At 43.0% G+C, this 26,441-nt stretch overlaps 2 protein-coding genes across 9 annotated transcripts; one reads left to right on the top strand and one right to left on the bottom strand.

Annotated features, from left to right (window-relative positions):
• On the bottom strand, positions 1–8,354 carry CYP2R1 (cytochrome P450 family 2 subfamily R member 1). Of its 5 annotated transcripts, XM_086748572.1 has the most exons (6): positions 8,115–8,245; positions 5,149–5,170; positions 5,029–5,073; positions 4,103–4,735; positions 1,971–2,300; positions 1–686 (listed from the first exon to the last, which is right to left on the bottom strand). In XM_086748572.1, exons 1-6 carry the CDS (start codon positions 8,142–8,144, stop codon positions 511–513), a joined length of 1,236 nt encoding a protein of 411 aa, XP_086604698.1. In that variant the 5' UTR covers positions 8,145–8,245; the 3' UTR covers positions 1–510. The 5 variants fall into 5 exon arrangements, with proteins under 5 accessions (XP_086604698.1, XP_086604697.1, XP_086604700.1 ...); XM_086748571.1 differs by having other exon boundaries at positions 5,029–5,170; positions 8,115–8,354; XM_086748574.1 differs by lacking the exon at positions 8,115–8,245 and having other exon boundaries at positions 4,103–4,299; positions 5,149–5,159.
• Positions 8,355–8,542: 188 nt separating this feature from the next.
• Positions 8,543–22,695, top strand: CALCB (calcitonin related polypeptide beta). Of its 4 annotated transcripts, none has more exons than XM_086749144.1 (6): positions 8,543–8,579; positions 9,028–9,053; positions 9,164–9,262; positions 19,363–19,458; positions 19,751–19,882; positions 20,697–21,248. In XM_086749144.1, exons 4-6 carry the CDS (start codon positions 19,373–19,375, stop codon positions 20,893–20,895), a joined length of 417 nt encoding a protein of 138 aa, XP_086605270.1. In that variant the 5' UTR covers positions 8,543–8,579; positions 9,028–9,053; positions 9,164–9,262; positions 19,363–19,372; the 3' UTR covers positions 20,896–21,248. The 4 variants fall into 4 exon arrangements, with proteins under 4 accessions (XP_086605270.1, XP_086605273.1, XP_086605271.1 ...); XM_086749147.1 differs by lacking the exons at positions 8,543–8,579; positions 20,697–21,248 and adding exons at positions 22,135–22,322; positions 22,622–22,695 and having other exon boundaries at positions 8,933–9,053; XM_086749145.1 differs by lacking the exons at positions 8,543–8,579; positions 9,028–9,053; positions 9,164–9,262 and adding an exon at positions 18,406–18,440.
• Positions 22,696–26,441: the final 3,746 nt, after the last annotated feature.

Here is a 26,441-nt window from a genome sequence, read left to right as displayed (position 1 = left end):
TGTCAAGGCTGGAAAAGATAGTTTATTCCTAGTTACAGAAATTTAAATAGATACCTTTAAAACCTTTTTAGCTATGTAAATTTAACACAGAACTATAAAGAACAGCTTAGCTGGAATAGTGTAAATTAGATTTCCACAGATGAATCTGAATATAAACATTTTGAGCCATATTCTCCATGCTTATAAAAATATTCTCTCGAAGCAAAATGGCTTGCTAAGTAATTAAATATTTAAAAGCTGATTCAGAAATTAGATTCAAAAGAGACTTCTGGAGTGAAAACATCAACTTGGATGTGTTTCACAGTTTTAGTTGAGGGTTTGGGGTTTTTTTTTGTGAAAACCAAATAAAAAAAAAAACTATTAACTTGTGCACACATAGTCAGAATTTATCTGCAAGTCCATTAAATTTTTGTTCTTATGACATGAACACATTTAGAAATAGAAGGCAAAGTGGATCCTCAGCTGCAGCTTGGAGTATTATGCTCCACTTGACAATCTAGACCCTTGTCTTCAACGTCTTTCCGCACATATGAGGTATGGCTGTGGTTGTAATGTCATGCCTAATTTTGGTTTGAGATCTGGAATAATGCCATGAGGAAAACACAGGTGAAATCGTTGTAGTAATGAAGTGAAAAACAAAAACACTTCCATCCGAGCTAGTTGTTCTCCAAGACAATGTCTTCTTCCTGGATTGAAACAAAGGTTTTGAAAAGACTTAAAATGTATTCAATTACATTTTCACTCTTATTATGAATAAGAATGTCATTTCTGTGTTCTAAGATGAGCTGCATGAACTTGGTGGTAGCACTCTGTAAGAGAGGATAGGTGATAACTTACAGAAAGGAACAGATTTTAGAGAATTTATTCCTCTCACTACACGAATGCCATTGTAACTAATTCTGTCAAATTTATTTAGATAAGCTATTAGCTACTTTATCTTGTTTTGAAGTGCCAATCTAGACAGAAGATGTATTTTAAAAAAGATACTGTGAATTTCAGCCATTTTTTCCCTGCTATTATTTACATCTACTGCCAGTCATTATTACCTGGCAGTTATTATAACTTGGTAAGTAGAAAGATAGGAAACAGGTCTGGAAAACGTCTTTAAGTATTTGTTCCCGTTCCATGTATGACTAGTTACAGGGAGTAAATGTAGTTGTGGAAGATACAGATGAATGGATAACAACATGTGGAACTGGTAAGGTCAAACAGGCAAAAAGAAACATAATAGCGTACACAATAAAGATGGACTTCATCAAACCTAACTTTGGCCATTTAGATCTGCATCTGTTCCAAGGGAATTGTCTTGTCTCGTCTCCTTCTATTTTTTGGAGAAAGAGTTTCCCAGATAAGTAAACTAACTCACTCTCTGCACAAGGTTACATCTTTCTATGGACTGCAGAGTGCCTGGCAGTTAGCTTATATAGAACACCTATTTTTTAGGTCCATAATCATAGTAGGGTAAGTGATCCACTCTTACTGGTATCAAAAGACAAATCCATAATGATTTAGGACTGCTAGGATAATTCCTTGGGACAGAATGCAGTGCTACATGCTGACCCACAAGCTAGTTCTGAATTAAATCTGCAGTTTCTGGTGCTAAGTGCTGAAATTTGAAAGCTGGTTGTGTAAATCATCTGTATGTAATTACTTCAGCAGCAAATGATTCTTAATCGTGAAACAAATAACACTTATGTACTGCAATGATATAAAATGTATAGACTCCTCAGATAAGAAGATATTGTGCTTTTTTGTTAGTTTATATATAATAATAAGCACATCTATATAAAAGACATCATGCTGAAATCTGTTATGTCCAAAGTGCATGACACTGAATATCTTTAAAACAGCTGTTTCATTAGAGCTGTGGATATTTACATCATTCTGTCCATTCCTGATTTATTGCCATCACTTAGATGTTATACGTCTCTAGATTTATGAAAAGAAATAGTGGAAGGAATCACTCTTACCTAGTGAAAAAGGAATAAATGCATCTTTCTTGACAAACTGCCCGCTGCTGTCCAAAAATCTCTCAGGAAAAAACACTTCTGGATTGCTCCAGTATTTTTCATCAAAATGAACAGAGTAGAGGTTTGTAATGACTGTAGTGCCTTCAGGAATAGAATAACCACGCACAACAGTATCTTTGGAAGTTGCATGAAAAATACCTAGTGGGGCTATATTACAGAATCTTAGAACTTCATGTAGAACAGCCTCAGTGTATGGCATTTTGCATTTCTCTTCTAAGGCAGGCATTTTGTTTGGGCCGATGACTAAATCAATTTCTTTTTGAACTTGCCCTGTTAGGAACAGGAATAAAAGCTGATGTTGATTGTGTAATATCCTTTGTTTTTTAATTTAAGCTATAAAATATATACTTTTAAAAGGATACTGAAACATGAAATACATAAAATATAGTAGCTTATAAGCTTTTAAATTTAGACTCTATATCCCTTATCCTGCTAGTAGGAATTATTACTACCATACATACCAGTAATCTTAATTTTGAAAGTAATTATGCTCAGTAAAATTGTGTTTTAACATACATTTCTTTTTTATTTCTAGAGCTCTTCAAAACTAAAGAAAGAAGCAAAAGATTGCAAAGATAAAGTACATTAAATACTTGAGTGAGCACAGATAATACTGAAATTAGCCACTTGAACTTTCCTTTGTCTAATTCTGCTATGAGTCTTAAGAATTGTCACAGCGTAAAATCGTTTTCTCTTAATCTGAAAATATCTGATACAACACAGTGAGAGTTAAGAGGGACAGGACTCTGAATTTAACTGAAAAGGAACAAATTCAATCACTGGTATTTTAAAGTATTTTAAAAATTAAGTTTACAGGTTATTTAAATAATCTCAAAGGCATTCAAACTGCAAAAGCATATAGATGGAACTCGGAAGCATAAAAGCAACATTTATTTTTTTTAAACCTTTCTTTACTTAATCTGAATGACTTTCACCGTTCATAGCATGCCAGGCCTTGACATACCTTATAATAATATTTTAATTTCAATTTTTTCAGGCAAAGTTGTATTGATCTTAAACATAAATATAAAAATTTATCTCTAATTTTAAAATAATAATTTCTTTTTATCCACCCAATTTAAATTAGAAATTATTCTACCTGAGAAAATCAGAAGGTATAGAGTCATGCACCTACTACCATAAGAAGAAAATATGATCTTTCATACATAAAGATATCTGGTTCCTATGCAGAACTTCAGATGTCAAGAGCCTTACAGCTACGAGTAGTGTTGTTATCCTCATTCTGAAATGATGATGTTAGAGCAATATTCTTTGGTCAAAGTATCAGTAGTAACTTCCCAAGTTATCTAGGCTGCTCGTTCTCCAAATACTGAAAGCCCTTAGTTGAACTAAGCACTGCTAAGGTTTTGATAGGAAGAGCGAAACAGAAGCAGTGAAACAAGAAACGTGACTCTTCACTTCTAAAATCCAAACTTCTACACAAAATATCTGGGCTGATATTCAAACATCTCTTCCTGTCTTACTTCAGAATGACTGTAACACAACTTTTTATTTTTATTTTTAAATGCTGTTTTTGTTCTTCCCAAAGTATAAATACACATGTCCATAATATGTATATCTACTGTGAATTGAGGCACTTACTTAGGGATAAAAAGAAATTGTACCTAAGTCATTAACCACAACGTAATTTACATTTTTCCTCATGTTTTTACATATTTTATTTAGTTTATTAATTTCATATTGAATTGCATTTGCTTCTTATTTATTACCTACACAGATTAGTACATCTGCCAAGGAATATTATGCATCACAGCACTAAATTTAAATATATTAGAAATACATTATTAAAAATATTAACGCTCCATTAAAATGTATTCACAAAATAATATGCTAAAATTTTATCATCATACTTGACTTGGATATCCTCTTCATCTGCATATAAAATAAGCTTTTCACATCTGTCCATAGTATATTTGGAAAATGATACAACAGAATAATGTATACAAACCTTCCTTTTGGTTATGACTATGGATCACTGCATCACTTTGAAAAAGCATTTTATATTTGCAATAGGAAAGTGTTTCAGTTCCTCAAAACATCAAAGTTCTTACCTTGAATGTTTGGATAAAGAGCCATAAATAACACTGCCCATCTTAAAACATTTGTTGTGGTTTCTGTCCCAGCTATGATGAGTTCTCCAACAGAGAAAATTAAGTTCTCTCTTGAATATGTAGATTCTGGATCATTTTCATTGCAATCCATCTCATCTAAATATGCATCTACAAAATGTCGAGGTGACTGAGGCTTCCTGTTTTCAGAGGCACGTTCAATAAGCTCATGAAGAAAGTCATAGACTTCAGCTGCATTTTTAAACAGCTGTTGGTGTTTCCCAAATGGCAAGATACCAATCCAAGGAAAAGCATTATATAAAAATACAGAAGCACTAGCAGCTAATTCAATATTCTCACTAAAAATCTCAATCATGTGCTGAAATTCAGTATCTTCATATGTAAAACGTTCTCCAAAAATAATCAGATTAGTAATGTTTGAAACAGCATTTGTTATCAAGTGCTTAAGATCAAATGGTCTGCCTTTGTACGTATCAATGGCATCAAGAAAAAACATAGATTCTTCTGAAATTTTGTGTTCAAATGACCTTTGACCATATCCAAAAGTTCGAAAGGTATTTACAGCTAATTTGCGATGTTCTGTCCATCCTCTGCCATATTTACTGTTCAGTAAGCCTGAAAAAAATATTTTGATACAGTATTTTATGCAACGCTTTATGTTTCCCCCATAAGATAATAAAATTATTTCACAAGACAACAAACGAGACAAAAAAATTACACACATCTTGCTATGGAACATAGTTCAAGAGTATCAATCCTTTCCAAACAATATCTTTAAAGAAGCACCAAATATTTTATTAAAGGAGATAAAGAAGTAGAGAACTCTCCTAAAGCAAATGTTTCATGTGATCACAAAGCCATCTATAAGACAAAAATTACACTTTTACATAGAAGACGTTAGCACTTACCTCCCATGTTTGTCAGCTTCTTAAACAAGGGAAGAGATGGTCTATCTGCAAAAATTTCACTTTGATGAACAAGGCATTCTTTTACTGCATCATAGCCATTCAGTACAATAGCAGATATACCTCCAAGATCGAGACTGAAGATCTTCAGGGGGAAAAAATAATAAAAATTGTAAAATGCTATTACACCAAATCTTAGGAACAAATAACAAAAACAAGTAAAAACAAATAATCAAAAAGTGAAACAACACTAAACATCAATGCAAAATACAGACTTGAATACACTTCAGTAGGGCATAGAGATAACCAGAGGTGATACAACTGTGCCATTACACAACAGAGTCTGTTGTGAGCTAACTCACTCTGTGAAAAGAGAGAGTAAATTAGCCCACACTCCGTTCTGTGCATTGCTGTGCACCTAAAGTAAGCAGCTCTCCAAAGTAAGGACAGAGGATGCTTTCATATAGTCATTAAAAAAATGTTAATTTGCAACCACAATGCATATTTTCCAGAAAAAAATGTACTGTCCCTTAACATTAGTAGAGATAAGTATATATAAGTATATACTTACACATACATAACAAGAAATTATTAGATATTAGATATAAGGTATAGTTTTTATATAAGAACTAAAACTAAAGTACATATACTGCTTACTTTTCTACTTTGCTGAGACTGTTTCCACAGGAGGGAGGAAAGCTTTAGTACTGTATCTGCTCCTCCTTCCTGCCTGAGTGAAGGTAAATTCCAATAGCTTAATTTGGTTAAGGGCACTATGACGGAACTTACAAGTTCCCATCACAAAGTCTTCCAACATGTCACTGAGCACCGGCAGACGCAGAAGTGGTGTCAATTGTGAAAACAACCAAGCTGCACCAAGTCCTTTCTGCCTCTGAAACTGACACCAGCTCACTTTGCACAGGCTCCCAAAGAACCATCAGATGATAGAAGTGAGAGCCATGACCATAGCTAACAAATGATAGCATGGCCCAGCTAGTCCCATCTCCTGTTTCCAGAAGTGGTCAGCACTAGATGCTTTGCAGAAAGACACAATTCATCCTGCAGAAGGCACATACAGGATAAACACAATGAAAATCTTAACCTAAGTTTTAAAAATTAAAACCAAGGCTAAGCTAAAGATTGAAATCCTATATCTCTTTCCATACTTTTCTGAGCATTATAAATTTGTATTTTTACTTAAACAAATCTCTAGTTTTCCCTTTGTCTCAGAGCTCCACAATATGCAATAACGATAGCCTAATTATACTTTCTGTGACAACTGGGTTGTCACCAAAAGGCTTGTCAGGCACTGGAACAGGTTGCCCAGGGAGGTGGTTGTCACCGTCCCTGGAGGTGTTTAGAAGACATGTAGATGCGGCACTTAGGAACACGGTTTAGTGGTGGACTTGGCAGTGTTTGGTTAACGACTGGACTCAATAAGAAAACAGTCGTGCTGTATTTCTGCAAACCATTTGTGAATTTTCTATACTTTGAGCATAGCTTATTTATCTTTCTTCCTATATTATACATAATCTAAAAAAAAAAATTCCTGTCATTGTATTTTTCCAGAGTCCTCCAAATCCTGATCTGCTGTCTTCAAGTTCCCTCAAACTCTACAGGATCCCATCTGAGAGCAGGCAACTAGAACTACATACAGCATTCCAGGAAAGTACAAAGCTTAGTTTATTTGATGACACATTTTCCTTCCTATTTCCATTCTATTTGTCCTAGTATTTTGCTTGAAACAAGTTTTCTTTTTTCCACTGCCAAAATAAATTAAACAAAAGATAATCTTAGCCTGTTGTTTCTGCCATTTAGCATGCGTTTAATTCATGCCCTTTGCTTTGCTTCTCATTCATGACAAGACTGACTACCTGGTTTCTGTATTCTGTTTCCACTGTAGCTGTCATGAATGATCTGGACAAAAGCTTTTGACAGATTTAAGTTCTAGCCACGGTTTTATTTGCTTGGTAGGGGTGCTATATTTAAACGTTTCTAGGAGTTTGAAGGATGTAATTTTCTAGACAAACCATTGTTTTTTTTGAACAGAAAGCTCAGTCCTTCACAGACCGCCACTGATGATCCTGCTAAGTAAAACACCACAGGTGTTATGAACACTCTGGAGACCTACAGGCACGTGGAAGGGCTAGCCAGGTGTGCGCTGACCGTCCAGCTGCTACCAAAACGTGTGCGTGTGTGTCTATGTATGCACACACAGACACGCTTACAAATACTAACACCTGCCTTTCCCTGCTAGGTCTGGTTTGGGCTTAATTTTTACAAAGCTTGTAAGAATAGATCAGTTACTTGAAAGTAGTTGATGAAAAGAAACACCTGATCTATAAGAAAGTATGAAAAAGAGAAAAAATAATTCTTACATAGTTACACTAATTGACGCTAATTAAATATTCCCAACCCCCACTGAAAGTACTTTGAAGCCATGTGCTTTCAGTGAAAACGTTGCGTTTTACAAGCGCCGGATTTTGGTGGCAGTTTGTTGTAGTTTTGTTAACATTAAGCCCTTTCGGCGCAAGTCCGTGACTTGCCGATGCGAAACGAGCGAGTTGCTCCCACGCGCAGCAGGGCACCAGTTTGAGTGCCCTACCAAAACCCCAAACGCCAAGCAGGAGCCAGGCGCCGCCCCCGGCAGGGGAGCGCTGCCGGAGGAGGGGGGCAGCTCCTCTCCCCGCGCCCACGGCGGGGCTGACCGAAACACCGGGCTTGCGAAAAAGTCTTCAGCCCCAGAGCCTCGCACTCCGGACCCCGCTACCCACCGGGTACCCGCCCTTTCCCCGGCTCCCGCAACCCGCCGGGGCTGCTCCGCCCACGGCGCTGCTGCGCCCTCCCCGGCGCGGCCGCCTCAGCCCTGCCGCTCGCTCCTCGCCGGGGCGCGGGCACCGACAGCCGCTCCAGCCCGAGGCCGCAGACGCGCCGTGCAGCCGGTGCAAGTCTGAGGGCCACAGCAGCCCCGGGATGATCCCGCCCGGCCGCCTCTTCCCTGGGCTCGGCCGCCAGCAGCGCCGCCCACCCCACCCGCCCCGCTCCCACGGGCCCCAGGGAGGCGGCGGACGCCGCCGGAGGGGCGGTACCTGCCCGTGGATCTGGCTCTGCCGCCGCATGTAGACGTGCGGCTGCTCCGCGCCCAGGGCGTGGATGTTGCCGATGAGGGGCAGCCCCGCCGGGCCGGGCGGGAAGCCGGGCGGCCGCCGCTGCTTCAGCAGCTGCCGCACCACCAGCGCCAGCACCGCCGCCAGCAGAAGCAGTAGGAGGAGGAGGAGGAAGCACGCGCCGCTTCCCGCCGGGCCCCCTGTCGCGGCCGCTGGCCACATCGCCACACACGACCGCAACTTCCTCCTGCCGCCGTCCCCAGCCCGCCGCCTTCATTAGGCGGTGGCGACACGGCCCCGCCCTCATTGGCCCGCGGGGGCTCCGCCTCTCGGCGTCAGGCGGGGGACGGGACGGGACGGGATCGCGCCGCCCGGAGGGACAGTGGTGCGGCTCATGCCGGGCCCGCCCCGGGTGCGGAAAACGGGTTTCGGTCCCTACGAGGTTTGGTTTTTTTTTTTCTTGCCGGAACAGTATGAAAAGTTGCACGCTTCAGGTTTATGGAGTGCCGAAAAAGCACTGCTGACGGTGTGCTCGAAAATACCTTGACCACCACGACAGGGAAAAGTAAAACGCGAGTATTCGCTCGTTGCTCAGTCCCCGTGGGAGCACAAATCCGCAGCTGGGAGGTGCCTTTCCCAGAGCTCCGGGACTGTAAATCCCGCCGTGCTGCTGCCCTCTCCCACCGCAACACCCGCACACCCGGCTGATCTCTGCCCGCGGGTGGGTGGGTGTGTGGCAACTCGCCGTGCCCGTCATCCTCTGTGCCGCGGGACATCGGCTCCAGTTCATGGCAGTGCAAGTGATTTTAGGCATAACAGAAGCATTCCAGCCCTGTTAAAATTTCTGTGCTACGTGTTTCCAACTTGAGATTTCTTTTTTTTTTGTTGAATTCAGCTGAATACCTCTACATAAGAACCTTGGTGAGACCTAAACTGGTAAAGAATTTATGCTGATGAACTTCATTAATAACTTGACTGATCAAAATGCACTACATGCTTGATAATCTAACCATTGAACGCTTAATTCTCAGGACATTCCAGTGATGGGACATTCTGCTTCAGACACGCCGATACTGACCTGAGAGTACGTGTCATAAAAGCGGAGGAAGGCCCTAGAAATTGCTCAGAGGGTGAATGGTCCAAGAACTCAAACACAGTGAAGACCATTGCTTTGAGAGCACAGAAAGCAGACAGGAGCTGTGGGTACAGCAGGGTGACAAGGGGGGAAGGTGGGAATCTTTTTGGCTGGCAATCTGGCTGCGAGGCACCTGCAAGGCTTCAGGGCAATGAAAATGGCTCTCTGGGTGCTTGTTGAAGAGGGCACAAGGCTACGAAGGGTAAAAAGAGAATGGGATTCCAAGAGGGTGCTCGCTCACATTTGCCTAGGACGGGCAGATTGAGAAGGAAAGATAAATGTCATGTGTGTGTTATGGAACAATACAGCAGTAACTTCTAATGAATGCAAGTGCAATGCTGCTGACCCAGTTTTCTCAACTGGAGTTTGATGCCTGTGTGTTGTCATGTGCTGAAGGCTGATTGGGCCAGTTGGCTGCACCAGGGTCTGTGCTAGTTGCCATGGATCAACACAGTGAGAGACTCTGACTTTCAGGTGAATCCTTGTGCAACGAGTAGTCAGTTGTATTCGCCTCAGCATCTTTCCTTGTCCTAGCTGCAAAATGCCTGTAAAGCCTGTGTCAATGCCAGTGTCCTATGCCAACATCTTACCCACTTTGTCACAATACAAGCAAGTGGCATGAGCACTGCTGGAGGTTTATTTTTTCATTCTTCTTCATCCTTTCTTCCAGTATGATACTGCCTGGCATCTTGACTGAATTATTTGGGCCATACCTGCATCAAATGTCAGTAGTTCAATGTCTGCACCTTAAGATTTCTCACCAGAGAGGGCAAGAGATTCAGGACCTCAGCTTGGCTGCAGCCAGAGGCAGAATGAGGAGAAACGGTCAATGATTAAAAAAAGACATGCAATGTGCTTAAGCAGTTGTGCTGATGCATGCAAACTCAAACAGATAGATTTAAATCTAGTTACTTACACACATTTAAACAAAAGTATTTGGTCTCCAAGCACTTTAGCTCAGCAGAGTCAGGTGAGTACAGGTACACAGACTGGCTGGTCAGAAAACACTCCAAAACAGTGTGAGAAAGGCTAATTCATAGCCTACAGGCAGTTACACAGAACTAACTTGCAGGATGAAACTACTGTTGATTATAGTGGGAGTAGGAACATGAATGTGCCAGATACATCATTCAATCATATGGTGTACGGTATGGTGTATATGCATGGTTATCATTGTGTGGTGTATATGCACGTGGTTATTATTGCAGTCTCAGCTAGAAGGATATAAGCTGTTTATGTACATAGGCTTCTCTCTTTGGAAAACAAAGATTGGTGCTTTTCTCTCCTTACCTGCCCCTCCCCCCATAAGATGATACTTGAATAGTTCTCAAAATATCTGAAGAAACATAGGAAGAGGTGCTATTGCTTTGATTGATGGATTTTTACTGCTTATCTTTAATATTTTGTTATTTAAGTGTAATATTTCACATGCCCCCAAAGTTTTAGATAATCATGATTTCCACTGCATCGGTGTAAGAAAAGAAAGGAAAGATGATTGACAGCTTTGGCAGCAAGGATTTTGAAGGGGAAAAACAGGGAAAAAATAGCGTAGGAAGGACCTAAGAAGAGAAAAAAAAGATACAAGAAGAAAAGTCCAAATGTTTGGCTAGAAAGGAAGGAACAGACTTGTATGGGGGGAAAAGCAGATAAGATTTGACAATTATCCTCAAGCAGGATAGAGAACAGTCAAAACTGACCTTAATGTGGTGTTGGAGCCTTGGTGATGGAGAAGAGATGGTGGTGTAATCCACTGTGACAGAGGAAGAGAAACTGAAGACCTTGATTGCAGAACAGCAAAATTTGTTTTGGTCAAGCCAAATGCGAAAAGGTGGTGAATCAGCCAAGAATAAAGATCTGAGGACCTCTAAAGGCAAGATTAAATGGAGGAAAAAAGCATCAGCATGGATAAATATGACTGAGAGTTGTCAGAAGTAAGTGATAAATAAACTCTTGTGGACAGATGAAATCACTTAAGAATGCAGGTTTAGGGATACAAGAGTGCAATGGCTATCCAAGGGCAGGATTCCTTGCCAGTTTCTGACTGTTTTTTTTTCTTTCATTCCTTCAGAAATGTGGCAGCAGCTTGTGCTGAATTGCGTTTTTTTTTTGAAAGGTTTTACTCATCTTAAGCACAGATGATCAAATGAGCAAACTCATAGGATGAGTAAACATTTTTGATTTAAATTAGAAAAAATGATGGCTGAGTAAAGAAACCCCTTAAAACATGTATCTTTATTAAATTCTAAAACATTCTAGTCATCAAGATTTACAATTACTTTGCTTTATAAATTCTGTAAGAAGCTGGACACAATCTAGTAACAGGAAATGATTGTGTTCCTGTCTTCTCAAGAAAAGCAGAGAGCAATTCTTTGACGGGGAGCGACTACACATACACGTACATAGCTTTGACTTGTGAAGAAATATACTGACAGATGTGGCCGTTCTTTTAGTAACAATATTAAGGTCCTGTTGATAACTCTATTGCACTCATGGGAGAAAAAAATAAGCAGCTTCCAAGTTCCATTAAATCCCTCACAAACCTGCATTCAGCTACAGTTTGAAACAGGCTTTGGCTTTCTTACTCTTTAGCATTGACATGGCTGCTGCGCATCTAGAAAAAAAGGTAAACCTTTCTTGGGCTGAAGTGCTTTCCGTTCTGGTAATAATATCTCTTGCCCAGTGAAGTCATGCCATTATTTATAAAATGTCATACAAGAAAACGACTTCTTTGTAGCCAGAAATGTAAAGGTTTTGCTCCTTGTCTTTGAGGGTGGGGCAGGGAAGAGAAAGAGATGTATGTAAAATAGGCATGCTTCTTACTGAAGAAATTAGTGTCAAGCCCACTGACAAGTTGAGAGTCATGTGCTGATGTTATCTGTTAAAATCACACAGCTCTTCCGAACACACCTATATCATCACAGTGAATGATCTGTTTATAAATTACAGTTGTCTCTTAGCTAAACCTGTGATGTTGGTGCTTTATAGAATTGTTAAAGCAGAAAAACACACCTAATGTTTTCCCTTGTCAATTTGGTGCTCTGAAAAAACCCCATTTCCATAATAACTGTCCTACTGTGCTTAAGCATTTTATGTTGGTCAGGCAGACTCAGAAAACTATGACACTGGCTTGAACAACTGTAACTTCAAAAATAGTATTGGCATGTTTTATTTGCTGGCTCTTCCAGAGTATACTTAGGTCATTTTTATGCACAAATTTAGAAATTTATCTTTTTAATTGATATTATCATATGACTATTTGTTCCCAGAAGTCTGCTGTAAATAAATTACCAAATATTATGTTGTAATAGTCTTTGCCTTCATGTACTATTTACCAGTACTGAAAGGAGAGAGATCTTTTTGGTCCTCAATTTAATTGAAGGTACAGGCTAAATCATTGCCCTTGCACGAGTTCCTTTTGTCAAAAGCCAAACAATTGAACAGTTAGCTGAGAAACAATTGCACCCCGTCCTCCTCACACAGAGGGAAGTGCTGGAAACAGCAGGGATGTATAGCTGTGGTACCTAACAATGCCAGGGCAACTGAATGGTCCTGGAAGGGACTGAGAAAAATACTAAGTTATGTTGTGGCTTAATCAGACCTCTGTATGATCAAGACAAAGAACGAGATGATGACATGAGATCTTCCACCCTTCTTATATCCCGTAAAGAACAAGCCTGGGATTAACTTGAGGATTTAGGATGCAGTTTCCCACCAGATTTTTGCTGACTTGCTCTGATGACGCACCAGATAGTAGCACAGCACTTGTACAAGCAAGCAGATCAAGGCTAGTGTTCTGTTCTGAGGTTGTTTTCCAGATAAGGAGTTTGTTCAGCTCTTAGCTTACCTGCAGAATGTCTAGAACTGAAGTGGAAATAGGTGCCAACTTTGAAATATTTTCAGAGTGAGGTTTTCCTCCACAGTTCGTCCCCTTTGTGCTACCCTGCTTATGGTGCAAGTCTGGCCCTGGCTGCGTTTGGAGAGCTGTGAGTTCCTCCTTAGGGATTCCCCTTGCCAGCCTACTGGAGGTGCAGCCCGCGATGGAACTGGGACTAGCTGGAGCGCGGCTGAGTTTTGCCAATTGTCAGAGGGTGGGAGTGTCTTGCTAGCGAGCATGAGATAGGGCTGGAGCCTCTGTGAACCTGCTCAGAGGGTCAGCTGCAGTAATGTGGAAGATGACAGAGCCACTCCTTGCGGTCTGCCCCTTTGGCCTTGCCAAGCAAACCGCCGTGCAGGACAGCATGGCCCGGTTTGTTTTAAAAGATTATTCCGCACAGGATTTTGAATATATACAGGGAAACTGCTGCAAAACCTACCAAGCTTTTGTTTCAGTGAGATTAAAACAATGCGACACTGATCTTCTGCTTAAAATGTCATCCATGTGTCAGTTTGGAAGCTCTTCTAAGGCATTTTGGAAGAAAATTTGCTTCCAGACTAATTGATAGATTTCTCAGTAATCAGTTCAACAGCAGTTCCACTTTCTCAAAAGTAGTCACTGAAGCAGCCTAAATCCAGATTTAATGTCCATTAAAAAGGAAACGCTTTAGTGTTGGGATCGGTATCAGTGTTCTGGTTCTGGGGAAAGTACTGCATTTTTATAAAAAAGAGGCTCTCATTTTTCTCAAATTCAACTGAACTACAAGACAGATAGGTAAAATATTATTTCTGTGGATAAGCTTGATGTGAGCTTATCTGCATCTGAATATGGCCTTTTGGAGGCTATCAGAGCAGAATTAAGCAAAGGATTAGACCAATTAGGAATGTAAATTTTGCAAAAGCAAATGCTAACAAGAGTTTGCATGATAGGTAAGATGCTACGTTTCAGAGTTTAAGCCAGTCGCTAGCTATTAAAATCACAGAATCACATAAATCAGAGGTGAAAGATATGAAAATAACATATTTAGTTGTTTATATTCCTTCCTCAAGAGCATATCAACTATACATGTCATTCCTGACAGCTGTTAGACTACCATGCCATAAAACCCTCATGAAAGATATGCCATGACTGCAATGCAACCTATTTCTTGTATGTCATTAATCTGAATTGTAGAAATCACAGCCTTTCACATTAGAAATCTTCCTAATGTGTGGTATCTCCTTTGATGCCTTTTTAGCCCATATGTATTTGCTCTTTTGAATACAGTACTAGAGTGCAGATGATTATTGCTTTATGCAAGCATTTGTATTTTTGTTACCACATTTCCCCATAGTCTTTCCTTCTGTTAACTGTTTCCATGATCTTTGAGTTTGTTCTCCTAAATCACGTTATGGGATCTCTGATAACTCTTACTGCTGTTTTTCTGGACTTTCTCCAACTTGCCCATGTCTTTTTGAGGTATGGCATGCTGTCCTGAACAGAGTACATGAGCAGATCTAGATCTTAACAGCAGCAAGTCGAGTGTAAGGATGACCTCTCGGGCCTTAAACACGATCCTCCTGTTAATATACAGCTTACTTTTACAACAGCACCATGTTGTGAACTCTGGTTAGCTCCTAGCATTTTCTGCAGAACAGACTGCAATGAAATGTTCGAAAGAGGCTTTCACAGGAGCTCAGCAGTGCTCTGTTCCCCCACGTGGCTTGTGGAGTCTTCTCAGGTGGCAGTGTTTCCTGGCCATTTGTGGGCACAGGATCCTGAATTAGACAGACTAGGCATAGGCATCCACCAGAAACAGAGACAAGTAATTATGCTCATCTCCTTCATGAACAACTTACCATGTCTGTGGATCGTGGCAATATCTCTGCTTCCGCTTCCATTTTTGTAGGGTCCTCTCTTGTTAGATATGAACCATTCTTGGGAATGGAAATTTTGTCTGTACAGTTCACAGTCTTATTGGACAAAAATCTCAACATAATACATAAATGTGATAGTTTTGTTAACAGTATGGCAGCTGGTAACATTTAAGAACCTCACTGCAGTGTCTATGGCTTGGTAACATAATGGCAATATTTACAGTAGAAAAAATGGTTGCACTTTAAAATGTATCGGTTAAATAATATCAAACAGAAGAAGTTGTATCTAGTGTAGAGAAAGAAAGTCACTTTAAAGTAGGACAGATTTTTCTTATTCCCTGCAAATTTAAATACATTTCTTTGAAAAGAAAACTCCTTTTACTTGGAGCTGCAAATTGCACAAGATAATCTGATTTCTTAGAAAAAAATCCAGTAATTCTGTAGCTCTTGATTTCATCTGCTTTGAACCTATACCCATTGATTATTTTATCTGATATATTATCAGGCATTGGAAAAAGAAGAATAAGTTCACAAGTTCATTGGATCAGATTGTTTCAGTAAACGTCTTGCCATACTAGTGCATTGCTCCTAAGTATCCCCCTATGCTAGTTTTCCCATGAATACTTAACCTCTAGTTTTGGATTCGTCCAGCAACAGGATCATCCTGTGAAAATCTTGTATCTTTTTAACAGCTTCAAAAACTGACAAACTGGTCTTTGGAGTTCTTTGTACTGGGTAAACTGTCTTTCAGAGAGGTTTGCAAAAAGAAAATATATCTGGTGAGACCAGGTGACATGTAGCTGAGGAGAAAAAAAAACAGGACAAGCGTTCCAGCTGGGAGTCCCTCCATTAGCTCTGGCAAGGAGCACCCACAGTGCTTGCCAACATCCACGCACTATTTCATCTGTACGAGCACAAAAGCAGATCTATCGGCATTAATACCTATTGCTTTAAATTTATGTTTCTTCCTGTGAAAGCTTAAAGCAGAGATGCTGGCACCTGGAATCCTGCAATCCCTACATCCTGCAGGCTCCAGCCTGAGGCTGAGCCGCACGGGCAAGAGAAGGACTTGACCTGACTGGAATCGACCACAAGATAAAAGACAACTTTTTCCTCCCGGAAGAACAGAAATATGCTATTCCAGCGGAATCGTCTGGGTTTTTTAAGGTTAAAACCTTAACCTGTTCTATGCGGATAAAGAGTAAATAAATCCCCAAAGCAAATGCGAACGATTAAATGTCCAGAGAGGAAGCGGAAAGGAACAGTGGGGTGAGAACGAGCAATGCCTGACTTTGGAAGCCCGGTCGTTTAAGTTCCTACACTTTGTTTCTGATGGTGTAGCTGTATAGGTCACGTTACAACAGCAAAAGCGATGCTGAGCCGTTTCTTTAGGCGCTGCCTAACGTTTGTAAATGCAACCTCAGAAAAAAAAAAGCAGCTAAAAATCAGAACAGGAGCCGTGGAAACGGAAAAGGTATAAAATCAAATCCTTAAACTCTTTCTCCCGGGAGGGTTCCTGTAAAGAGCGTACGTGCGGGGGAGCTGCTATTCAAAACGAAATTTTCAATTTCCATGTGTATGGGGAGGAGGAAGCCTCCCTGGGCGGGCATGCAGGAGGGGAAGCCCCGGGGGCGGCCGGAGCCGGCGCCCCCCACCCCCAGTCCCCCCGCGCCTGCGGCGGGGAGTGCCCCGATCTCCGCGGGAGCCTCACCCCGGCCCCCAGACGGTGCCTGTGGGCACGGAGCCAGCGGGGACTCGGCACAGGGGACAGAAGAAGAAACCCTCACCGGGTCCTCGGCGACTCGCGAGTGGTTTTCAGTCCGTTCGTGCTCCTCGTTAAACTTCAAAGCCAAAATCGCATCAACAAAACAACCCCCGCCCCGCCGCTCTCCCCGTCCTTATTCGCCTCCCGCTGGAACACGAGATTCCCGCCGTCGGGAGCAACCCGTGCCACTGCCTTCTGCAAAAACACCAACGAAGAAACGCCAGGCGATCCCCGGGAATGCTCCCCATCCATGCCAAACAGCGAAAGGAGCGGTCTGCCCGCCCTCGGCACTCGTCCCGCGGCGCGGTCCGATGTGGCCGCGCAAGGTGCGCTGGCCTGCGCTGTCACCCCGGGGCCCGGCGGCTGCGGCTGCGCGGGAACGATGTAGGGGAGCGAGGGCAGGGGCGGGAGCGGGCGGAGCCGCGCCGGGGCCGGGGGTCCCGGAGTGGCTCAGCTGCCCCCTCCTCCGGCCATGGCCCTGCGCGCCCCAGGCGCTGCCGGGGGTCAGGGTAGCGCCTGGGCACTCGCTCTGCCGCGGGAGCGCGCACCGGCCGCGCCTGCCGCTGCCGCCGACCTCAGCGACCGCCCCGCGACGTAGGGCGGGCGGGAGAGGAGCTGCCGGGCCCCGGCTCTCGGGGGGCGGTGGAAGGGCTTTCCGCGTCCCGGCGTTGCGGAGCAGCCCGCCCGTCCCCACTTCCCCCATCCTCCCCAGGCCCGCTCCGCTGTGCAGCAATTTCCTCTCACCACCGTGTCGCGTCGTGCATCTCTGTGGCCGCCCTCCGCCGCCCCCCTCCCCGCCGGGCGGATACTCGCTGTACCGGGGCAAACACTCCGCCTCGGCAAACATCCTGCGTGGGCAGGTGCAGCCCCGCCGCGCCGTGACAAAGGGCCCTTCCCGGGTGACGGATGGGGCTGCGGGCAGCTGCCCGGTAATCCCGCCGGCGGGGCTCAGCCTCACAGCGGGGGGAGGCGACCCTCCCCTTCCCCGGTGCACGAAAAGGCGGTGCACCTGCCCGTGGAGCGGTGCGTTGTTACGGTGGAGGGGGGTGATGGTGGTGACGGTTTCCTCGAGGACCGCGGCGTTACGCAAGGGCAGGCAGTGCCCTGCCTCCGGGCGGTAGCGGCCGGACGCCGGCCGAAAGCGCTTCCCCCGCGCTCGCTCCGACCCCGGCCTCCGCCCGCGCAACCGCAGCTGTCGGGGCGCGGGGAACGAGGTTGGGTACAACCAGGCTCCCCGCACTGCCAGGCGCGGGGGGTGGGGAGGACGGCCCCGGCGTGGGGTGGGGTGGGGTGGGGTGGGGGAGAATCCCGAGGAGGGAGCGTCTCCGCTCTGCAATGCGGTCCCTCTGCCGCAGAGGTCGCCACGCGTAAGCGATCCTGCGGGGGAGCGGGGCCGAGCCCCCCCCCCGGAGTGCCCTCGCCCCCCCGGCCGGGTGTTTTTTGTGAATGGGACGCTGACGGAGCGGGGCATAACGTCACCGCCGAGTTGGGCTTTGGCGCCCAATGACGGGCCGGACCTCGTCGGGCGGCCGAGGCGGCGATTGGCTGGCGGCCCCGCGCGGGCGCCCACGCAGGCTGCCGCGGCGGCAGGTATAAAGGGGCGGCGGCGGGTGGTATGCGGTACCGCGGCTCGGCGGCGCCACCCGCACCCTCCTCCACGCCAAGCACCGCGCCGCCGGTAAGCACTGCGCCGCCCCGGCTCCCTGTATGGGCTGGGTGGCCCGCGTCCCGTTTTTCTCCCGGGGTGCGGCGCTTCGCACGGGGTCGTAACGCCTTCATTCGCGTCTATAAGCCTGGGCACACGCGTGTGGAAGGGTGCGAGCCAAGTAAGGTGGGAGGAAGTTAGTGCTCGGTCTCTCTCTTCCTTTGGGGTGTGCCGGCTGGCGGGCTCTCCCCGCACAGCCTTCCCGGGTGCTCCGCCGGCGCTGCCTCCGCCCCCCCCCCCTCTCCCCCCTCAACTCCAGGGAACCGTGGGGAAGCGGGGCGTCCGCTGGCAAGTGCCCCGCCGTCGGGAGAGCCGCATCGGGAGCTAGGAGTACGGAAAAATGAGGCTGGTAGGGTAGTTAGCGATGTGCTTGCTTAAGATACTGATGCTGTGAGAGAAGAAGAGGTGTATCTCAAAGCAAATACCTTCAGTTATACTTTTTTTTTTTTTACAGAGTTTGTTCTGACTAATTTTTAACTTATCCTTTTTCTGGTTTCAGAGTAGAAATACTTGTTGAAAGTAAGCTACTTAATTCTTATAGTGTAATCTGAATTGGGATATTAGTGTGCTAACTGCCAAGAAGGAACCAGCTTCAGGTAAAGTGCTAACAATGGCACTTCATTCTTACAAAATATTAAGCACTAAATATGTCCTTTATTTTTTTTTTTCTGATGACTCTTGTCCCATAACTGTGCCTATTTTAAATTCTAAGAAAAACAAAGCAAAATGACAATAATCAAAAGACACTGGAAGGTAATAACTGAAAAATGAGAGGAAAAAAAGGCTGTTTGTATTTGTGCTACTTGTGGCTAGGAAATTATGACCTCTTTAGTAGACCTCATAGGACTGAGAGGATTGGAGAACAGCCATTGCTTGACGTACCTCTTTGTTGCAGAGAGGAAATCATGGTCATGCTGAAGATTTCATCTTTCCTTGCTGTCTATGCCTTGGTTGTATGCCAGATGGAGAGCTTCCAGGCAGCCCCAGTCAGGTAAGAAGCTGGTTCTGTTGCTGACGGCCATATCTGAATGGTACAGAAATACTTAATGTTCTTCAGATACCTAGGAGGAAAACAGACTACAGTGAATGAGAAAACCAGCTGCTTCTGATGCTGTTTGTAACACTGTGCCTCTTTAATTGTGTCGAGGATGGTTTACATCTTCACACCAGTGAAAGACACTGTCAATGACATGCAGTGATGCATGACAAATGCCTCTCTCCTGTGCATGACTCTCTGCAGCAGTCTGCGTTTTATTCATCCTGGTTTGCTTGCCTCTGCTTAGACCCGGCTTGGAGTCCGTAACAGATCGAGTGATGCTCAGTGATTACGAGGCTCGGAGGTTATTAAATGCGCTGGTGAAAGAGTTCATACAGATGACAGCAGAAGAGCTGGAGCAAGCCTCTGAGGGGAACAGGTAAAGACTGATGTACTGGGGCAGGAGAAGGGCAATGGGGGAGGTGTCATGTATTTGATATTTAGCAAAAGCTGTCTGAGCAGACCCTCTGCAGGTCAACTTTTTTCTTGGGGTTATGGCTAACTATGGTCACCTAACTGGTAAAGGATGCAGAGGCATTGTAATGCTGATACTGGGAGAATGGCTTCTGCCTAGTTAACCTGCTTCTGTCTGTCTTTTACAACTGGAAGTGGAGGGCGATTTGAGCTTGACTGAGGGGGTTGTGTTAAAATATGGCAGCAAAAGGTATGTCTTCCTAGTGGGAATGTTAGAGGCCATTCAGTCACTCTTAGATTCTCTGTCGTGAAAGTGCATGCTGCTGTAAGGCATGGGAAGTCCCTGGCAGAGGGGACGTTCCTCTGAATGCACACAGCACCATTCTCCCCTGTAGACCAAAGGCATGCAAGAGTGTTTGCATTATCCTAACAGGATTTGTATTGCAAAGCATGGTGGTGATGTATGAGAGACTGAACAGCATGCTGAGTACCTGGAAAGTGAAACCCTCACCCCTGACAATGAGCATCCAAAAGACTAATGAACTTGCTTTTCCAACGAAGTTGAATTAATTGAAAGAGTGTTTTCCTTGTGACTGCATTTGTATGAACTGTCCTTGCATGAATGTGGTGTCGAGAGGTTATTTTTTTTAAATTTATTTTTAAGTTTCCTAACTGTAGGTATTTAGGGAAGAAATGCATGAACATGCATGTTTGAGATTACTCTTCCTCTGGGCATGTTTTTTGTTTTGTTTTTGTTTTGTTTTTTTTCCACCCTGCAGCCTGGATAGACCTATTTCCAAACGCTGTGCCAGTCTGAGTACTTGTGTGCTGGGCAAACTGTCTCAAGAATTGCACAAATTGCAAACTTACCCTCGCACTGACGTCGGGGCTGGAACTCCTGGCAAGAAACGAAATGTGCTGAGTGACCTGGAACATGAACGCTATGCAAACTATGGGGAACCCCTAGGAAACAACTAGATGTGCTTATTTCTCCCCTTCTCCCTTTTTTTTTTGACCTGATGCATGTGGATCTAACTTTGACTGCTAATATTGCTATGTTCTTTTGATTCTGTTTTGGACAGAGCATGTTTGAGATGGACCTAATGTTAGGAAGACAGAGAATATAATATGCATACTAAGCTAGGGGAAAAAATAAATAAATACAGATGAATAGCACTGCCTTGAGATTTCAAATTATTTTCTTAGACCCTGATTAAAAAAAAAAAATCTAAACAAGGCTTTTCGTTTCTGGCTGCTAAATGTACAGGTAGATTCATCTTTTGTGCCTGCCCATGCACTTGTTCAATAAACCTATTTTTCTATAAGGATTAGATCTGCTTGTTTATTAACTTGTTTTAGAATATGAGATTTCTAGATATGGCTAGAAAAATTTTCAAGTGGTATTAATGCTCAAGAGGCAATGCTAGTAACTCTAGAAAAGCTGAAAAAACTTCAAAATTGAAATTTACATCAGTACATAGAAATGTATGTGTGTATCAGGCATGCATGCAATCCTGTTAGTAAGGATCCTGAGAAGTAAAGGAATCAGGAAAGGCTCATACAGAGTTGTTCAAGCAAACTAGAAATGTAATCCTGTTTAAAACTGGGTACTGAACACTTCCAGGTAAGTATTTAATGTTCTTTTCCTTTTTCCTTCTTACTTTGCTCCAAAAGCAACCAGTCAGCTGCTGCACAGGTCCAGCCCTGCCAGAGTCATTGTCAGTGATGCTAGGATTTCATGTGTTTTCTGGCTAGGATGAAGGGTAGGTGTTGAAGTGAGACATTAAAGATCAGTGTCTGCTTCAGCAGCCAAACACAGATCTCGGCTTTTGGAGGAAGTGGGCTCTGCTTAAGTGCTCCAGACCTGGACCTCCTCAGCACCTCTCTGTTGGTTATGATGACTTGCTGGAGGGAGGCAATGGCACAGGTGTTGCTGAAAATCTGGCTTGGCTTAGTCTTCAGTCCGGTTGCCCAAGAAAGGAAGGGCTTAGCCAGCTTTTGTAAACTGAGCCTGATGCTGAAAAAAAAAATAAATCCATAAAGATGCATCTTTTAGAGCTTGTAAGCCATGCACAGAGAAATTGTAAATGCCTGCTGCAGAGCAAGTCTGCATTTTCTACAGAAAAATCTTTCCTAGGCATAGCATTGCTTACTGACACTTAATTGTATGCATGGTAGATACTTTGGGAACTAACTCTTTACTTTTGTTTTGAAAAGCAGTGTCACAGCACAGAAGAGGGCGTGCAACACAGCAACCTGTGTGACCCATCGTCTGGCAGACTTCCTGAGCAGGTCAGGAGGAGTGGGCAAAAACAACTTCGTACCAACCAATGTGGGATCCAAGGCCTTCGGCAAGCGAAGAAGAAGCATTCAAATATAAAAAGCTGAATGATAATGTGAATATGGTAAATACACTGCAACAAACTGAATCTGCAGTGCAGGCAACTTGTTACATTATCAGAACTTTAGTTTTGCTGGATGAGTAACAGACCTACAGTGATTATCCCTGAGAAAACAGGGCAAGTAACAGTATAAAAAACCCCATGTTACAGATAGAACATTAGCATGTTTACAGTTTGAAGAAGAGCTTTTGTAGATGTTCTGCTTCGATAACTAGCATTAACTAAATGCAACAGTTTAGAATTATTTTACTGGTAACACTTCATTATCAGTGTATCAGTAACTCTGGATTTGTTTCTTTCAGATTGCCATGAAACTGAAAATTCAACTTCAATTTCTAACAAAAGCAACTCTTCTCTGTAAATCAAGACAGCCAAAAAGAAGATTAATTTTGCATCCTAATATTGAAAATGTTTTATTTAATACACATGAAAACACTTGTTATGTATAGTACAAGAGACTCTAGTTATTAAAGTTAAATTATTGTATATTCTTTTTATATGCAACTCTATTTCAAATAAAATGTCACAGCATCTATTATTTATTTATCTTCCAGCTTATATGTGATCCATGCTACTTATCTTGGCACTGCTGCCAAAACTCGGGGATTATACTAAACTGCTGCTTGGCAAGGCATGTGTGTATTATAGTGTGCTGTGCCTTGATGTAAAACACTTAACCTGATTGTATAGTATGTTTCAAAAAAAGACCAAAAAAAACCCCAAAAAACTAAAACCACTTCAATACTGTATCATTTGTGAATTTACATAAAATTAAAAAAAGTATTTTAGATACACTTGCATTGAGAAACTGACTTTTCATTTGAACACACGTATGGAAACATTTGGCACTAACCTACCAGCCTTGCAGATCACACAGCCCCTTGTTCTGCTGCTGCCTTATTAACTATAAATACTGGTATTTGAGTCAAAAGTTCAGAACAGGAATAATAGCTGTCTTCTGTATAGGCTCATAAAACCAGTAGCTCAAGAAGACACTACTTAGTGAGACTTCTGCTAGAAAAAAAAAAAAAACAAAAAAACCAGTTACATTTAATAAAACCATAGAAGTATGAGTTAAGACTAAATGTTTTTATACAGGATGTAGTTCAGATGTAATGGCCTCGCGTGCTTTGTGGATTTTTTTAGTCTAAGGTTAAAAAAAAAAAGTGGATTAGAAAAGGAGAGAAAAAGGAGCTACGGAAATGTGCATTTCTTTTAAGCAATCCTCATATAGATTCTATTTAGGGATCAAGGATAAATAATTAGAGTGAGTGGAGAAGAGGGTAGCTGGAAGCAATCCACAGACTTCTAAGTGGTGCTGCCAACTTCCTCCTCAAAGCTGCTGCTGTTTCAGTTTAGTAGCTGAGTCAGATATTTGTTTAGATTTGTTTTGTGCTCCACAGATGGACTCTAAAATGTGCTTCATCAGTTTGGATGAAGATCACCTCATCATGCAAAGACGAGGTTAAGGCTCTCACAGTATCTCTGTCTCAGCTGCAGGTGTAATAGCAAAAAGAGAAGCATGGTAACCAGATCTAGACGTAGCCAGTAAGGCTGTCCAGTGATGACACTTCTATGCCATGCTCATTCATGGCTATGGTTTTACTCCTTGGGGAACATTTCAGCCATGGTAAGTCAGTATACAAAGCAGACCTTGTAGAAGACATAAACTAGTTCAGAGGGAAAAGTTCCAGTGCCTGAATGGGCAAAGGAGGGATGTTCAGACTTGGCTTGCAAATCTGTTGCCCAGAGATAGTCTAGTGCTCTTTTTTCCATTTTCCTCTGAAGCATCTGAGACTGGCCACAACTGGGTGTACTGTACCTGCATGGTGAACCACTGCCCTGTATTTGTACAAGGATCTGGCTGGGTTAGACCCAACTGCCAATTTTGCAGCCCGGAAACATTATTCACCAGGTTTAAGGTATTTTTCCTCATTTTCCTTTGCAGAAAATGGAGGTTATATGCCAAGATCACCTGGCTACCTCAGTAACACCTTTCCCTGTCACTGCAGAGCCTCTGGACATAGGTAGCAGGTTGTTTCTTTTGTTCCCTGCTACGGCACCCTGCAGCTTAATCTTTAAGATAAAGTGCTGAAGCACAGTTATTGTGATGAATATGTGTAATTTAGTGATTCGTGTTCAATAAGAAGCCATGCAATGTTCATGGACCCCTTCTGACTTTAAAGTTTAAATGCTCAGGCAGTTTATTTTTTCCACTTACAGCTATTTTCTGTTGAGAGACGCCTGAGGCTGCTCCATGTAGTTGTATGACAGCCATAGTGTCCCTCTCTTCTAAAAAAACAATTAGTCCTTCTTTTCAGTTTAACAAAGTTGTAAATTTTTTTTCTGTCAGCCAAAGGGATTTCCTCAGACTATTACTTTATGCCAAATCACAAACCTAACATGTACACCAGGTTCTAGTAACTTTGACGCTGCATTTTACACTGTCTTGGTTGGAGGAAGGTTGGATGAAACTTTTGATACATGGTTTTTTGTTTTGTTTGTTGTTGTTGTGGTTTTTTTTTTCCTTAGGAAGAAATAGTTACTTTCCTATCTCATGATCTATTCCAGTGGTATCTTCCGTCTCTTTTCTCATTAAGATCTCTATCTGCACAACAATGCAATAAACTCACCAGATAAATACACCTGTAAAATACAGAGGGCCATAGTACTATGAAAGCAAGGATGAATAGGAAAAAGGTGAGGACCCTTACATCCTTTTCCTTGATGTGAAGAGATAGAAACCCTTCACCACAAAAGTGAGTTGCTCAGAGCTGTGGGAGAAGCAGATTGTTATTGAAACAAGACAAAACTAGAAGTATAAACACTATTTTTTTTTTTTTAATGCATTGAACATAGTAGAAAGAATTGCAGAATCACTAGAAACTTGTCAATTGCTTGGACTGACTGTGAACAAGCGGAATAAATTGCTTCAATTTTTTAAAAGTGCTGTTCTTTATAATATTACCTAAACTTGTCAGCTCTTAAATAAACCCCAGGAAAAAAATCTACCTTGGAATTAGCATTTAATAAGGGAAAGTATGGTTTCTAATGTACTTACCTTTCCATTTAATTACATTGCCATTCTAAGCATGCTGAAAGCTGGTGAAAAATATAATGTTGGTGCAGTATGTGTGAGTGGCGTGAAACCCAAGTTGCTTAGTATTCAGTCAGCCAAGACAATACAGATCAGTCGTGTGCAAGTGTTTGTACTCCTGTTTACGAGGCGGTATCATCATGACTATAGTTTGGTTCTGATGTTTTTAGATGCTTGTCAGTGGTGTTTTAATTAAGAAATATGTTGGTTTTTTTAAGTTGTGTGCAAACAAAGGCTTTGAGAGTATCCTTTGTAAGTAAAGCCAAAGGGGGAAGAAATTTCTGAGAAAGAAATACCTGAGGATAATTTATTGTAGGATGTGTTCATGTCATTATAGAGTTTTTGGGCTTTAATTTTGAGTATTATTTTCTAGTGGTTTGGTTTTCTAGTACAAATATGGACACAAACACCTTGTGGGCCCGGGAAAGCTTATGAATTTTGCCAAGTCCTCTGCTCTGAGCTGATGGAAAGTAAAAAAGCAACATCCTGTGGCCACTGAAAAAGCACAGTGAGGGCATACAGGGATCCCTCACAGATGAGATATTTAACCACCTGCTCCTGCTTTTGTCTTGCCAGTGGGTGCAGTGGCCATCTGGACACGGGGTAGGTGAGCAGGGGTGGCCACTTGGGCTAAGGCCATGAGGCAAACTCACCTGCTCACCTCGTGTAGTAGGCTGCAGGGATGGGGACATGCAGGATAGTGTTGTGGGCTTCATGGGGTGTCATGGGCCCCCAGGACCACTGTGCAGGGCTGTGGTACACTTCAAGGTATCAGGCAGATGTGAACCAGCTGCTGTGGGGACCATGTGATGGATAACAGAGGAGCTAATGCCAACATATGTCCTCATGGACCTCTGCAGCTGCCAAAACAGGTGTGGGAGCTGTTCAGCTGTGCACTTTTTGCCAGGTGGTCTCCTGCTCCTAGATCCGAGTGAGTTTTTGATAGATCATAGAATCATAGGATCATAGAATGGTTAGAGTTGGAAGGGACCTTCAAAGGTCATCTAGTCCAACCCCCCTGCAAG

Source organism: Chlamydotis macqueenii, chromosome 5 (genome assembly GCF_036417535.1).
Source record: "Chlamydotis macqueenii isolate bChlMac1 chromosome 5, bChlMac1.mat, whole genome shotgun sequence".
Lineage (NCBI taxonomy): Eukaryota > Metazoa > Chordata > Aves > Otidiformes > Otididae > Chlamydotis > Chlamydotis macqueenii.
The sequence above is the reverse complement of the archived record's forward strand: the minus strand, read 5'-3'. Positions and strand labels throughout refer to the sequence as shown.